The sequence below is a fragment of the Ambystoma mexicanum genome, chromosome 6q, assembly GCF_040938575.1.
Source record: "Ambystoma mexicanum isolate Mex_15411 chromosome 6q, UKY_AmexF1_1, whole genome shotgun sequence".
Taxonomy (NCBI): domain Eukaryota; kingdom Metazoa; phylum Chordata; class Amphibia; order Caudata; family Ambystomatidae; genus Ambystoma; species Ambystoma mexicanum.
In genome coordinates this window covers 743,720,031-743,735,737 of record NC_090937.1, presented here as the reverse complement: position 1 = coordinate 743,735,737, position 15,707 = coordinate 743,720,031, and the positions used below count along the sequence as shown (strand labels likewise).

At 42.2% G+C, this 15,707-nt stretch overlaps 1 protein-coding gene across 3 annotated transcripts in view; it reads left to right on the top strand.

Moving 5' to 3' along the window:
* Positions 1–15,707, top strand: part of LRBA (LPS responsive beige-like anchor protein) — a 3,444,508-nt gene that overhangs the window by 2,781,895 nt on the left and 646,906 nt on the right. For all 3 annotated transcript variants that reach the window (XM_069631262.1, XM_069631261.1, XM_069631263.1), the window contains exon 45: positions 7,861–8,001. In XM_069631262.1, the coding sequence (XP_069487363.1) occupies positions 7,861–8,001 (141 nt within the window). The remainder of the gene's footprint in view (positions 1–7,860; positions 8,002–15,707) is intronic.

Below are 15,707 nucleotides of genomic sequence, written 5' to 3'. Positions count from 1 at the left end.
TGAATCCTTGGAGAAATGCAAGGATTCTTAATTAGCTGCCAAGTCAATAAGCTTAGCTGTGCAGCAACCTGCAGAGCAGTTTTTTCGGCTTTTCCTCTAGAGGAAGAGGCTACAGGCAGTACATTTAATTTGGAAAGAGGGCACAGCTCCAGCAAGCCAGGCACGGGTAGAGGCATTTCTTGTGTCTTGGATGGGGCAGAGGGGCTACTAGAGGCCGGCAGACAGCAGCAGGTGTGGCACGGATGCCGGCGCCCACTAACCCACTTTGAGTTCTCCCCACTTATTTCCCCAGTTGGAGGGAGAAATTGAGCACTTGCTTTGGTGGAAGAAGGTAAACGCTGATGCCTGGGCAATGCAGCTCGTCAAATTGGGGTACTGTCTACCATTTTTAAGCAAACCACCAGACAACCCACCACTCAGCAACGACCGGACCAGGAGGTTCAGGAAGAGCTGAGAACCCCGTTATTGAAGAGTGTCGTGGAAGAGGTGCTGCCACAGCAGAGAGCTTCAGGCTGGTATTCAAGTTCCTGACGAAAGACAGAGAAGGCATCAGGAAGCAAGACACAGACAACCAATTCAAAGTTCAAACAGAATTGTTTTATTAACTTAAATGTCAGGATGGTTGAAGGCCTAACTTTTCCTATGCTAAGGTGGGATTTCCCTACCTAAAGAAACTAAGGAAAGTCTGCGTCAAAAACTTCAGCTTAAGTGTGTCTGTGTCCAAAACCTATACTTGCCCTCACAACTAAAGCTAAACAGCGTGTAGGGATGTTGGCAATAAAATAAATAGTGTTTCAAATAAAGTTCAGAGCTTCTTCTGGCTTACTTTTCAGCTCCCCTTCCCAAAGATCAAGATAGTTCCACAAACGTCTTGGGATTCCCTTTCCCAAGTTCAAGACAGTGCCACAAATCCTTAGGGTTCCTTTCCCAAGTTCAAGACAGTCCCACAAAGCTTTGTGGTTCCCTTGCCTGAGTTCAAGACAGTTTCACAAATCCTCAGGGTTCTCTTGCCCAAGTTCAAGACTCTCTACTTGTACTGATTCTCAAGCTTTTAATGTTCAAAAATGGCTCCAAATCAACTGTACACTCTTTCTGGTTTCTTAATAGTTCAATCAGATTGCTTTCTCTTGTTTCACTTCAGCAACCTCTTTGGCTTTTACAATTGGGGTTTCCCAGTCTAGGCGCAGTTGTCAGACCAAACTATCCACCCATTACATGTCACGCAACCAGGAACCGTAGGCTCTCTAGCCCACGCCCACACAGGTTCTTCTGTATCTGTGTGATGGTTCACTTGGCTTCTCCTTGTCAGCCTCTTGGCTTTGCCACAATGTATTCCTTCCTTTGATAGTCTGTGTATTTTCACAAATAGTTCACTTCGGGTGGTTTTGTTCCTTCACTAATCTCACACCGGCTAACCCCACAGTGGGGGAATCGCAGCCTTCCTACCTCATGGGTAATTAACAATAAATACACAAAAGGAAGGTGATAAAGTGTGTGTCACAGTTTTATCATCAAAAAGACCTGGAGTCAAGTGGACCACTAACAAGACACAGTTTATAAGCATATAAAAATATATTCAATTTTATTCTAAATTTGCACACAATATGTCATAAAACACTGAAAATAATGAATAAAACCACAATATAATAAAAAATGTATAGAAGAATCATATAATTTGAAACCACAGTATATTAGTACACTGGATTACACCAACATGGATATATAGCTCACACTCTCTCACGTTGTCCTAAAAGCCCAACTCGTACAAGTTTGTCCCATAAAATCTATTTGCTGCCGGACATTCATCAGTGGCACAAATTTGAACTTGTGTGTCTTGTAAAAGCTGGCGACAAATTTCAACCTTCTATTGCCCTGGTCTGCCTGTAGATCCCTGCATGGTCCATCGGAATTGACTTCTATAGACAGTCTGCAACCATTCATGGTGCGTTCACTGGCTTCCTAACTCTGAATACATCAGGACATCTTCCTCTTGCTATCCTCTCCAGGGGTGCACAGTCAACCTCTCACAGAGTGTCACCCAACTTTTTGGTTGCATGGATGGACGATTCTTATCCTTATTGCATGCCATGGAGAATTTGGATATTAGTAGCAAACTGCTGGCCTTTCATTACCATCGTCTGGTTTCAGGGAAATTTTGCATTCCTCAAAGGTTCCACTGCCATCCAGGATAGCCCGTATTTAGTAGGCTGAATGGTTCTCACAAAACACCAAATCTGCCCAGACTTCTCAATAGTCACAAACACCAGCCGAACCACTTGCGGATCTCGCCTCTTTTGTTCCTTCAACACTTTGCTTTCATGTTCTCTTACAATCTTCCATGCCTGCTTCCTTCTATGTTTCATACGATTCGTGCTTACTTTTCAAATAGTTAACGTTGTACTCCGGAGAACAACAGGCTGCATGTCACATCTGTGAAAAGTTGACTGCCATTATTGTTGCTGCGAACTGAATTGCGGGTCTGCGTGTGAATTGTACTTTTGACCGCTTTACTAAGCAGAGTGAAAAGCACTCTCAATTAGAATCAGAGTTATTGCTCTGTTAGAACTACATTACCCATAGTGCATACGGTCGCTCTTAGGGAAAGCATCGGGCTCATCAGCGACAAGCCAGTCATCGACATGCTCTGCGCCTGTTCGCCCATCCACTCCCACTTACAGGTAACCACTCTGAGCCCTTACGCTTCTTCCCTCATTGGTATTCATCTTTCAGTATTCTTGGGCTAAAATGGGCTTCCCTCCAAAGCAATTGCTGTCGCTGGCTGTTCAACGTGCTAATCGACTTGCCCTTATTAACAAACTTAAACTAACCAAACGTGATGCACTGAGCGACCCTTTGCAACTGGCTGGAGACTTGCATGGGCCCTCTTCAAATACTGCCGCACCTATTTTGCTGAATTTTCCGGGGGTTGCAGCAGTAGAGCACTCTACCCTAATGAGTAACCATATTAAGACGTCCTCACTACAAACCCCAGCCTGGTCCAATTTGCATGGGCAGCACCTTACCAATGACTCTGAAACGCTCACGCTGCCCACAGTTTGAGGGATCTAACCTCCGCCAGTTGACCACTACGCATCTCAAACAGGGACCTATTACTCCCGGTACATCAGTAGGGGAACTTGAACTCTCCCTATCACCGAAACCTGGGATAACTACTTGATGCACTAGAATCCTGGAAGCAGGACGAGCATGAAAATGGCCCTTCTCAATACGAGATCCATTAATAACCATGCATGAGATATCCACGATCTTATTGTTGACAATAACTTAGACATATATGTCTCAATGATACCTTGATCTCAGACACCAGTGGCCCAATGATTGGCATAGCAGTCGCTACATGGTCTCACTCTTTTGTAAAAATCGAGACCAAGGTCAGTGAGGTGGAGGCCATCATATCTACAACTGAAATAGGCATCTTCTCCTCCTCTTGCTTTTGTCAGGGTTGTGAGATCCTCCTAGTCAAAATAACTGCGACACATCATAGTTGCGCTAACTTTGTTTTAATGTATTGGCCACTATCACCCATGCCCGGTTTTAACGAAGAAATCACCCACATTCTTAATAGTCTCTCTGGTCCTAAACATGCAACACTGTTTCTGGGAGATCTAAATCGTTGGCGGGGAAAGAAGTTGGGCAAAGAAGCCATTGATCTAGAATCTGCACTAGCTAACATTTTACCAAATCCAGAATAAAAAACCCAGTACGGATTAAAACATTCTGGATTGGGTGGTCACCAACAATCTCAATGCTAATATTGATCAAACTACACCATGCATATGGTCAGATCATTACATCATAGATTTTCATGTCCAATATGCAGACCCACCTCTTAAACCAAACAACCAGTGCAAGACAGTCATCCGTCGTACTTTTGAAAAGGTGCTCCCCAAGACATTCAAGCCTGTCTAGCTTCAATTATAGCTGGCACATCATGTGCCGACTCTGCTGTCTTGTGTCTCTCTTCTCCAGCAACTTTACAAAGATGCATGCTTTGACAAGATTGCGTCCACGGGGGTAGCCAAGGTAATTGATATCGCATTGTCGTAAAAGGGCTCACTTTGCGAACCATGAAGCCCTCTTGGCAAACACCCAGGTTAAAACAAATACAGAAAGGGTAGTTTTGCCCTTACATTTTGCAGACAAGCTTGCAGCTGTTCAAGCCTCAATCTTAAAGAATTGGCGTATATTGCATACTTTGGAACAATGACTTGAAAAACAGTTGTTTGCTTTTAAAAAGGTAAAAAAGCTTGAAACATCATCTGGTCCGGAATATCATCTTGGATGTGTCAAACAATCCAGTGGTGGGACACTTCCTGTGCAATTCTTGTACTGCCTGCAAATTCTAAATATAATGAAGTACCAATGACGCAATCAAATTTCTTGTCTGTATCTTGGAACAGTGCTCTGTAATTCGAAGATTAACTTGGCGGCCTGTCTTTCCAATATACAATTTCTTGCAATAGCATATTATGACATATATCACATTGGCACTCCTGCCTGTCATAAAAGCTTGGAGTTGCCATGTTCTCCCTGCAGCATCAAAAGATGTAACTTTTTTTGAGACTTTGCAGGCAATACAAGAATTGCACAGGAAATGTCCCACCACGGAATTGTTTGATTGGAATACGGGCAGGGACAATAGAGCAGGGACATTCTGCAGATGTTTAGTCTGGTTCTGTGTGGACAAGATCAGTGCAGAAATTCTGAAGCGACTGCAAGATAACTTATGTATAAAGAACAACTATGGATGTTTAATTTGAGAAGAATCGAGTCAGGACTCAATAAATTGGAAGGTTAAGATCGATCTAAGGGGCACAGGATGTTATTTTGTGGCCCCTTAGGAGTTATCTCCCTTGGGTTCCTATGTATTCCTTCCCTTTGGATCACAGCGTTTCTTTAGCTACATGGGAGCCTTCCATTCTACCCTTTTGCGTGCATTTGCTCATATGGTGGGGTTCATGAATCACTGTTTGAGTGCCAGTTCTGCGAAGTGTGGAAATCTTGGTCCTGTACCGCGATACATCATAACACTGGGTTAGCCTGTGGTCCTTGCTGCCAACTCAAGGACGTATTGGATCCTCCAACATGGCCACCGCTATGGACATCAAGATCATGCAATGCCTACGTTATATTACAGTGTCACCATGTGATTATCGTATGAGGAAGCGCTGACATCTTATTGATGAATAACATAGCCCTGCAGTGGTTTGGCTATTAGACCCCGATTCCTGGCTCCGCGAAGGTTAGTGCATTCATGGACATTGAATATCCTTATGTTACTTTACGGGTTTAAACAGTATGGTGGACTGTGGGTGCCACATGTTCCATTCTTATTCATACTGTACATGTGTTTCCTCACAATTAGTCTAGGTTTGTGTAGTTTTGGACATTGAACACTCTGATTATCGCACTTGGGCATAAGCGGTATTGTGTAAATTAGGTCCCACATGCTTTGATTTCTATCTTGCCCAATTCCAATTTCCAACTTTGAATTTACTTAGTTGAGAACCTTAATGGCATACGGGTGGCTACATATTCCCAATTATAAACTATTATGGAATTTGCACTGGCCATATTGGGCTCTGTGAGCCGAATGTATTAAGGGGTTGACAGTAGGGCCAATATCAATTTGGACAATTGATGTATCCATCAGGCCAGTATCAGTGATGGCATAATTTAATATTACGTTTTTTCACTTTTAGATCTGATTGTGGCAGTCTAGAATCTATTAAAATTATCCTGGTGCCTCACTTTCACATCTGTTGGGGGACATTAGCTTTGGAGCTATTGGTAAGCGAAACCTGCTGATACCTAAAAGCTCTCACAGTCCATCGGCGGGTGCACAGTGGGAATGGAGCGAGTGACGGGATGTTTTCTCATTTCCAACAGTGGCTGTGGTCATGGCCCCGATCTGTGAGCAAATTCACTTTCATTGAGCAACGGACCGAACAGGGCTTAATTTGTGGTTTACATCCAAAGCGCGAGTGTCTCTTTGGTGGGCTCTGAGTGCTTTGCCTAGGCCCCTGAGGTATGTTGGTTTGATCACGTTCTCTGATCCTCCTTCTTTTGGCCTAATTGATGCATTATTGGTAAAGTGCACACTTGGAGATCGTGCAGAGGACTTTTGGTGTGGGCTATGGGTCTCCCGCTACACTGCTGATGCATGGTGGAGGGACCTACATTGTTTTTTCTCATCTTGGGCCAGTGGGATTTATTTTGTTAATCTCTCGTTTGATCCTGTTAATTGAATCAATATCATAATAAGGTTGGTACTATTGTTATACATTTGTGTATATTTGAAGACACATTTTCTGCCATACAAAATCTTTTGTGTTCTAGTATTTTTGTATTTTGTTTGTAGTTTTGTTGTAAGAGATGTGGATTAAGAGATATTGTAAATGTTGAGTCTTTGACGAGTTAGGTGGGTGTGTGATTTTGACAGTGAGTGAATGGTATTGAATGCATTTGGATATTGAGTTTTTCATATATATTGTCTTTGGTCTGTTCTTTTTAATGATGTATGTTTCAAAATTAGAACATGATTATGTTCATATTTTGCATTTAATTTGAATAAAGTGTTTTCGGCTGTTGTTGCTTCTGTTCCCTTGATCCTGGGAAGTAGGGATACATGCTTTACCCATTTCTCTCACCCAACAGAAGAGTGCCTTCTTGAGCCTCTGGTGGATGAGGACATCATTCCCATAATTAATTCCAGAACTTCATACTGCAATGTTTGGAACCAACTCCCTACAATGCATTTGAACAGACAATGGATGTTGAAAAATACAGTCGCCATGCTCATCTGTGGCCTTAAAAAGTAGACTGCACAGTCCCTTCCTTTCAACCCCTTCCAGTGGCATTCTGTAAAAAAAAAAAAGTACATAATGATCATGATATTGTGCCTTATATATCATATACAAGTGCTTGGAGTGCCCTGCCCCACTATAGCTTGACAGAATGTCTTCTGCTACTCCTCCAAGACTCTGCACATTTGCACATGCATCATCTTTGACAGACACACCTACAAATGGGTGGCCAGAAAAGTCAGGAGTTTTACTGTTTAGGCCTTTGCCACCCTACTACCATACCAAGAAGCCTTAAGAACCTTCACCTTCCTATCCCTGAATGACCACTTTCACAACAACATGCTCAAGAGTTGGTTTTCACCACCCCAGATAAGCTTTCCCCAAAACGTCTGTGTCCCTTGATGTGATGGGTGAATAAAAGTGTCCACCTACCATGTACACCAATATTGAGATGCACATTCTGTAAATTAATAATGAAAGAGCTGAAGACCATTGGCAATCCAAAGCAAAGTATATTGGTTATAGGACGATGTAACCCATGTTAGACGTTTATACCTTTTCTCCTACACTGCTCTAGCTCTCAGACAAGCCTAGGCACTCCGAGGCTACCATGGTGGTGATTTGTTGCAGCATAAAAAAATATTAACATAAGACATTGGCCATGTATGACAATGTTGGGCAACTGCAGACTGATGGCACACAATTGGCCATGTGACACCTATGTATCATGTGCTGAGCACCATTCGCCACCAAATTCGGAATAGGCCAGCTTGGAAGTAAGCAAAGATGTCATGTGTAGCAGACATGGGGTCCCCTTGGTTTTCTTTGTGATCCACCCAAAATATTGCATTGCTACCTTGAGGAAAGCATGACACTAGTCTAACTAATTTGTACTTGAGGAATAAATTGCATAGTAATGAAGAAATAACAGACCAGTTTTCAACATCGTACTATAATTATTTGTATAGAATTACCAAAAAAGAAAATATGACCTTTATCATTTTAATCAGTTCATGTCTTATGTTTATTTCAGCCTGTCGGAGCACTAAACCCAAAAAGAGCAGCGTTCTTTGCAGAGCGGTATGACACATGGGAGGATGATCAAGTTCCAAAGTTTCACTACGGCACTCATTACTCAACAGCAAGTTTTGTATTGGCGTGGCTTTTAAGACTTGTAAGTATTGTCTCCTTGTCAGTGTGTGTTGGTTAGAGATATCCATCCACCAAACCTATTTGTTTTTCCATTGAACGTCTCAAAGTTTTTTGTAGAAATCTGCAGGAGAAACATGTCTCTTGTTAGGTGCAGCAAACCATATGAACTATGTAGTGACGGACTATAACATGCAAGCCCAAGAATATTATTTTCACCAGCCAGCGACATGATTGAAATTCCTTGAGCTCTAGATCCCTCCTCCCATCAAATCTGGGAGCTAATGAATTGTGTCCTCCCACAGATTTCTCATCTTAGATATATTCATGCTCAGCAGCAAAACTTCTGAAATTCTTCAGGCAGCTTTCGTGTCAAGATTCTCCGACATTGAATCTTGCATAGATTCACATGGTGTGTAAATATTTCCCATTGTCAGCCCGGGACTCCTCTGTAACATTAAAGGAGCATTCTTTGAAATGAAGCAATTGATATCACTGTAGTGTTCTCTGTGTAGTTTTTGGTCATTTACCCCTCACCCAGAAGGCAGTACCTCCCATTGCTCCTCTCATGGAAGCCATCTTCAGATTCTTCCGGCACATTTAAGGAGTCCTCTTCAAGTTCTCACCTTTTATTCAACGATTTCATAAGGATTGTACATCTTACAAGGCTGCTTTTTTCTTCGCTGTTGGAAAGCTGAGATAAGTACTCTTCAATGGATTGCTTATACATCATCTGATAGATATCCATGTCCAGCTCTGCTGCTCGGGAACCTTTTTCGACAGGGGGCGTAGTGCACCTTGACTCGGCCATTGATCCGTCTTGCTCAGTGCTCAATTGTCGGCTGCTGACGTGACGTCCGGTGTTGTGTATGTATACCATGTCACTATGCCCCATACCTCAGTTCCTTTTTCACGCACTTGCACGGGGAACACGACATAGAGTCTTGCATTTATGACTAAAATCATCAAATTTTCTTCATAAATCCTTGACCACAAAGTGTTCTCACCGGGTTTCAGGCTGCAAGAGGTTCACCGACTGCCATTCCAAAATGTTGGTTACCCACCTGGACAATATTTGTCTGTGGTGTATGGGTGCGGATCACTAAACAGAGACATGTGCATCGTGCTCCAAAATGCAGTCGAAATCTATCCATGAGTGGGCCGCCAAACTAGTTCTGGGGAGTCCGTCCCCAAAATCTCTGGCCTGGTCGCTCTTCCGGTCTTCCGAGGCTGAGACGGAAGGGCCCACCCCTGAGAAAGCGAGGGAAAAGCATCAGAGAAAAACCAAAAAGCGCTCACACTCGAGGAGTACTCGTCATTGAGTAAAAAGAAGACGTCATCACCATAGACACAAGTCCAGCTCATCGTCGGAAAAAAATGGAAGCACTCGGCTGGGCCGACCACTCAAGAAGAGTGGGACATTTAAAAAAATAAATAAATAAAGAAATGCTTGAGATGTTTAAAATCGAGCTGCTGCAGGTGCCCCCCATGCCCCGGACAGCAAGCCCCTGCGGCGAAAGCAGCGCTCGGTACTCCTGACCTCACGCATGCAAATCCGTCGACGCCAGAGAGACCTTCGTGCTCGACGTTGCATAAGGAGAATAAACCATCGACGGCTGGTCCATCTCTTAAGCGTCGACAGGCTGGCGTCCCAGATGTCGACGCCCGTTCCTTCAGCATGGAAAGAAAAACCTTCTGCGCCAACTATCGGCGACAGATTTTACTTTCCTCTCTCCATGTCAGTAATCTTCAAAGGTATATAATGATAGGGTAAATAGGGTACGTTCCCAATTTTTTGTTATCGGGGGGAACAATTCTCAAAAGGGAAAGTATCAGGAGAAAAAGGGTGCAAGTACACAGAGAAGTGATTACCCCTCTCTACTGGGATCTGGGAATTAATATATTAGAGTGTTTGTCACGCATGATTTAACATATACATAACATCATACAGTGTATTCCCAATGACCAGAATCAGCTAGAACAACAGAAAGACTTGTGAAATGGTTTGTGGCAAAAAATATATATTCCTTTAATAATGCAAAAGTTTAAAAAGAATTTTAGTAACTGAATACATTCTGGTGGTTAGAAAAGGGGGGGGGAGTACGTCACTCAGTGAACACTACTTTTAACAGAACATTAATTCACCAGACAGCTATCTTTAGAGATCTTTTGAGAGAGAGAGAGTGTCGACATGTTTCGGCCATATGATGAATTGGATATTCTCTCGAGTATCCATTCGGAAGTGGTTGTCACGGCCATCTTCAGGACAAATGATTTCTTCAATAAAGTCCCTCACATACATGATTTACCCCAATGTTTGATGTATATATAGCATCATAGATCTAGAAAAATATATAAACAATTGATTAGCTAAAAAAGTATTTTCTGTGTACTGTGTTGTCTAGATACAATATCTGGTACAGTGGTCTTTGAGTCCAACATTTTTGGCAATCAAACACATTTGTTAGACATGACAATATTACTAGGACAGATCTACTACGGTACTTCTAAGTTTCTATAGAACGAAATTGCTATAAATTTTATAGAAACACTGGCCGGTGTTTTGATCAAATGCAGATTTGAGATAGACCCACATCTAGAAAAAGATCTTCATTTCAACAGACAACAACATGTAACACATAATTTTTTGTGACAAAAACTCTGATGCAGTCTCTTACTTGTTTCTCCAGATAAAGTGAGAACTAGTCAGCAAAAAGTATGTCAGACTAGATGATATTTTTTTTAGAGATTCCACAAGCAGCCAATGTTGATCACAGTTCCTATGGCAAACACCACCTTGTCCTATGTGATAATGGTAGATGGATATGATTAAATAAATAAGTAAAGGCTGACTAAAAGTCAAGATATTATCTTTACACTTTAGCATTACCAGGTTAATACTTCTTAGGGGTGCAGGTTGTTTTTGAATAGATTCTATATGCACACTACGTATTTTAGTATTTATATTACAGCTTAAATGCACATGCATCACGGTTATGGCTGTAACAGATAGTGAGGAAAAATCCAGTCAGGGACGCAAAACAAAATGCGCAAGTGTCTATAAAAGTGTGTTCATGTAATTCAGTTAGCTTATTGTTTAAGCATATTGTGATTCTTACTTGTAATTGCTTTTGTCGCAGCATATTATGTAATGCGACCTGACTGCTGAATTGTCAGGGAACCCAAAACTGTGCTTGATCGTCAGGTAGCCCGGTAGATGGACAAAGCTTGCCGTTACTGCCATGGAAAGTAAAACAAGAAAAGTAAGAAAAGTGTGAATGCTAGTTGGTGCAAACGCTGTAGCAAACACAGACGTTGCCGAGGTAGTTAACTTAATGGCTTTCGGCGGGATGGCTGCGAGTTAAAAGATGGTTACACTGACACAGCGCAAGACAGCGAAGGATAGTTCGGGCACCCAATGTTATTAACAAAATGCACAAGGGTGGAGCTCTACGTTTTGCTGCGAGAGTGCAGAGAAGAAAAGAAGGTGCGTTACAGAGGACTTAATTCACTCAACTGCACAATGTCATCCGTGGGCTTTGGAATAGTATCCGGCTCGCCTGGAGGTGGGACTATTTAAACGTGACAGTGTGAGTCAAACCAGACGTCGTTCCCGCGTGTCAAAGCACGTGACCTCTGATGTTGTCGGAACTGAGAGCAAGTGTTTTCTTAAAGGGGCATAGGCTTGTGTAGCCTATGCTGTCTAACAAAAGATGAAAATTAGATAGTGGCTGTCCAGTATTTTCACACAGTGTATTAGGTGTAAATGGATCTACTCACACAAACAGAAAAAAGTAGTAAAAAAGTTTCTGACAGAAGGAAATTTGAAAAGGGTTGTATTTTACCAAGACCCCAGATGGGTATGGTCTCATATTCTGTGGTATCAAGACAAACTTTGTGTAAGAATCAGGTATAATACGTGTTCTAGTTCAAACACATCAAAGGTAAAAATGAATTAAAATGAGCATGAGAAAGTGGGACCCACTCGGTAAAGCTGATGTACAAACCGGCACGAGGGACCCAATAACACTTATGTCTTACTGGTGCAGCGTCCGTCTCCAAAACCTAATGGATCACAGGGAAAGCATGATTCACTGTATGGTAATCAGGAATTGAGGGGAAGATTACTTAGACTCGAAAAAGAGTAGTCGAACAAACTGATTAAGACAGCAAGACAGAGCCACGTGTCTAGATTCCAAGATCATGATCTAAGAGAAGAGTGGTAAAGGCTGTGCGGAGACAGGACTTACCCTAGAAGACTGTTCCATTCAACTGATGAATTCAAGCCTTGATTCACTGTGTTTAGATTGTAAATCCACCTTTGTTCTGCAAGACTAAGTGACAAATCCCTATTCCTGCCTGTTGGTGATGTGGAAATGTTTTGAATCACAAACCACTCTATATCAGTGTATTTCTGTTTAGCGGTTGTATAGTGGGCAACTAGTAGTTTCTTATCTGTTTTATTTTTGAGACATGACCTATGTTCGCATATCCGTTGTTTTATGGATCTGCTGGTTTCCTGTATGTATAAAAGATTTAATGGGCATTTAATGCCGTAGATCACCCAATCTGAAGCACAGTTGGAAAACTGTCGAAGAACCCATGTTGTACCATTTAACTTGAGGGATTTGAGATTGTTGGTAAGGGAGCAAACTGAGCAGTGGCCGCATTTGAAATGGCCAATTACAGGTGGTAAGTTCCAGAGAGTAGTTTGAAACAGAGGTGCCCGTTCTTTCGGGTACGTGTGTACTAGAATAGCTCTAAAGTTTTTTGGCCGTTTAAAGGTGAATCTAGGTTGCGCCTGGCAGAAGTCTTCAGTCGATAGAATGTGCCAGTGTTTTTTTATTGTTTTACGTAGTCCATTGCTAATGGGACTAAATGTGCTTACGCAGGTTATTCTTTCTTCTTGGATTTTGGCTTGAGGATGAAGGCATCTGTATCTATTGGCATGTTGAGCTCTTTTGTATGCCACATTGATAGATTTTTTGGGGTAACCGCAAGTTTTCAAACATTGAGATCTTTCCCTTCTTGAATGTAATCACTGAGGTTGGGACAGTTTCTTCTTACTCGAAGGAATTGTCCTGTAGGTAGATTTTCACGTAGACTTAACGGATGGAAACTGTTAAATCTAAGTAGGGTGTTTTTATCAGTTGATTTGTGGTTTAAATTGGTTTGCAAAATGCCTGTATCTGTTTTATAGATGAGCAGGTCAAGAAAAGGGATTTCTTTTTATATCATAGGTCATGGTAAAGGCAATGGCCCTCATTCCGAGTTAGGACTACACCATGGAGTAAATAGCTCCATGGTTGGCAACCATGGAGCTATTTACTCCATGGAATACCGGCATGGTGAATGGAGTAATTTCCGGTCCATTCCAAGGTTGGATGGACCGGTAATTCCCCATTCACCATAGCCCTTCCCCATCCCCATTTCTGCCCCCATAGGGCTCAATGGGAATGGAAATGGGAAAGGAGGTAATTACAGCACCGTAAATTACGGTGCCGTAATTTACTCCAAGGTCACTTTGCGGGTCCCGTAATTTACTCCTGCTAAAAGCAGGAGGTAAAGAGGGACCCGCAAAGGGAACTCGGAATACGGAGGTAAGGGATTACCGCCATCGGTGCCCTTACAGGCGCCGGTAATCCCTTACCTCCAACCTCGGAATGATCCCCAATGTGTTCATTATGATTGTTGAGCCACTCCAAGGAGGAGTGGAGAAGGGTAGAATCACCCTTCCAAATCAGGAGTACATCGTCTATATAACAAAACCACTTATGATGTTTTTCTTCAATGGATTTTCGGAATGGTAAATCGACGTGGATTCAAAGTTATCCATGAAAAGATTAGCTAAATCGGGGGCAAAAGTTGCCCCCATGCTTGTACCGTGTATTTGTTTATAAAAGGTTCCATCATAAAGGAAGACATAATTTTCGGTTAGGGCTATCCTGATACATTCCATGATGAGAGGTAGGGACGTTTATTCAGATACGTGCCCATCATGGTAAGACATTCCTTCTGTGGGATACTAGTATATAACGAGGTGAACATCTAAGGTCACTAGAAGGTCTTGTGAGTCGATTTCAATTGAGTGGAGAAGATTCATCATGCTGGTGGTACATTTTACGAAGGAATTCATAGATCTCACAAAAGGTCTAAGGAACCAATCGGCATAGATTGCCATCAATTCGATCCTAGAACCTCTGTCGGAGACAATGGGTCTGCCCGGTGGAGTCAGAGAATTTGTGTGTACTTTTGGTAGAATGCTGGAATCATGGGTGATGTTTTAATTAAGAAACGATGTTCGTCTTGATCGATCCAGTCTTCCTGGGGTGCATGGTACATAAGGCTTTTGATTTCCTCACGTAAGTGTTCAGAGGGCTCTCTGTCTAATTTGCGGTAAAACAGAGGATTGTCAAGGTATAAGGCTACTTCTGTTTTGCATAGAGTGGTATCCCAAAGGACAATACCTCTGCCTTTATCGGCTGATTTGATAAGGAAGGCGGGATTACTCTGTAGGGATGTTAGGGCAGTTCTTTCTTCCCTGGTTAGATTGTCCTTATGATGATTTTTGGACCCAAGTAGATTTTTCGTTTCCTCCAAGATCTTATTCTCGAAGGCCAAAATGGCTAGGCTAACCATAGAGTTCAATGGAGTGAAGGTAGAGGGTGCTTTCAAACCTGTGATACTGGGTTCTTTGGCAGAAAGTGTGCCATCTTTGAAAAAGTATTTCAAGCGAATTAGGCAAAAGGAATGTTGTAGTTCGACTTGAGTGTCGAAATCTTTGGCGTTGGTGACTGGGACAAAACTCAGTCAATTTTTCAGAACTTTAGTTTCGGAGTCGGTAAGTGAATGGGTAGACAAATTGAAAACCGGAATCACCAATTTTGGAGAAGGCCCCTCCAATTGCGGGTCTGCATACGGGGAGGACCTTGTTGCCAGTGGCGTGTCTTCTTGCCTCGCCCCTGAAAAAACTGGGGTTTATTATTAGCGCTAGTGCTATTCGATGGATCCGCGTTGTCAGAGTCGCTACTCGTGGTAGTGTTGGACGTGTTAGAAAAACTTGCACACTTATTTATCTGGCGACCTGTATTTCTGTTTCTGTTTTGGCATAGTTTGATTTTGTCATCATAGAAAGATTCCACTAAGTATGGATAGGTGATAGTTTCCTTACAGTGTCTTTTTTGTATTTCCAATTTTTTTTGTCTAAAGTGAATTTTTTAAACTTCTGTATCTCTTCATTTTTTGTGAGTTTATCTTTGATGTGTTTTATCAGATTGTCGCCTTTCATTTTATTTTCCAATGCTTCGATTTCTTCTGTTTGTTTGGCTGCCTCTTCCACTGAGGTATCGATGATCAGGATGAGGTAATCCCTTGAACATTTATTCCCTACAGCACTGAATCGTCCTTTAAATTTTGGGTTATCGATAAATACTCAAGGGACATTTTTGACCTGGAGGCCTTCTGGTATGATGCCAGCTTTTAAGTGGGCTAGCATCATCTGACCATGGGATTCAGTGCGAATCAGTTTTCTTTTTTTTTGTAGTAAGAGATCTAAATCATCACTGTTAACCTGAGTTGTTGTACCGGTATGGTCCGCTGCCACTATAGATGGCAGGCCCATTAATCTCTGGTAATATTCATCGTAGAAAGTGGGGATATTGACATTATCCATTTTGTTTAAATCACCTAACTAAAAGTGTCCTTTGCCACAGTAACTGTGTGCTGCAAAGT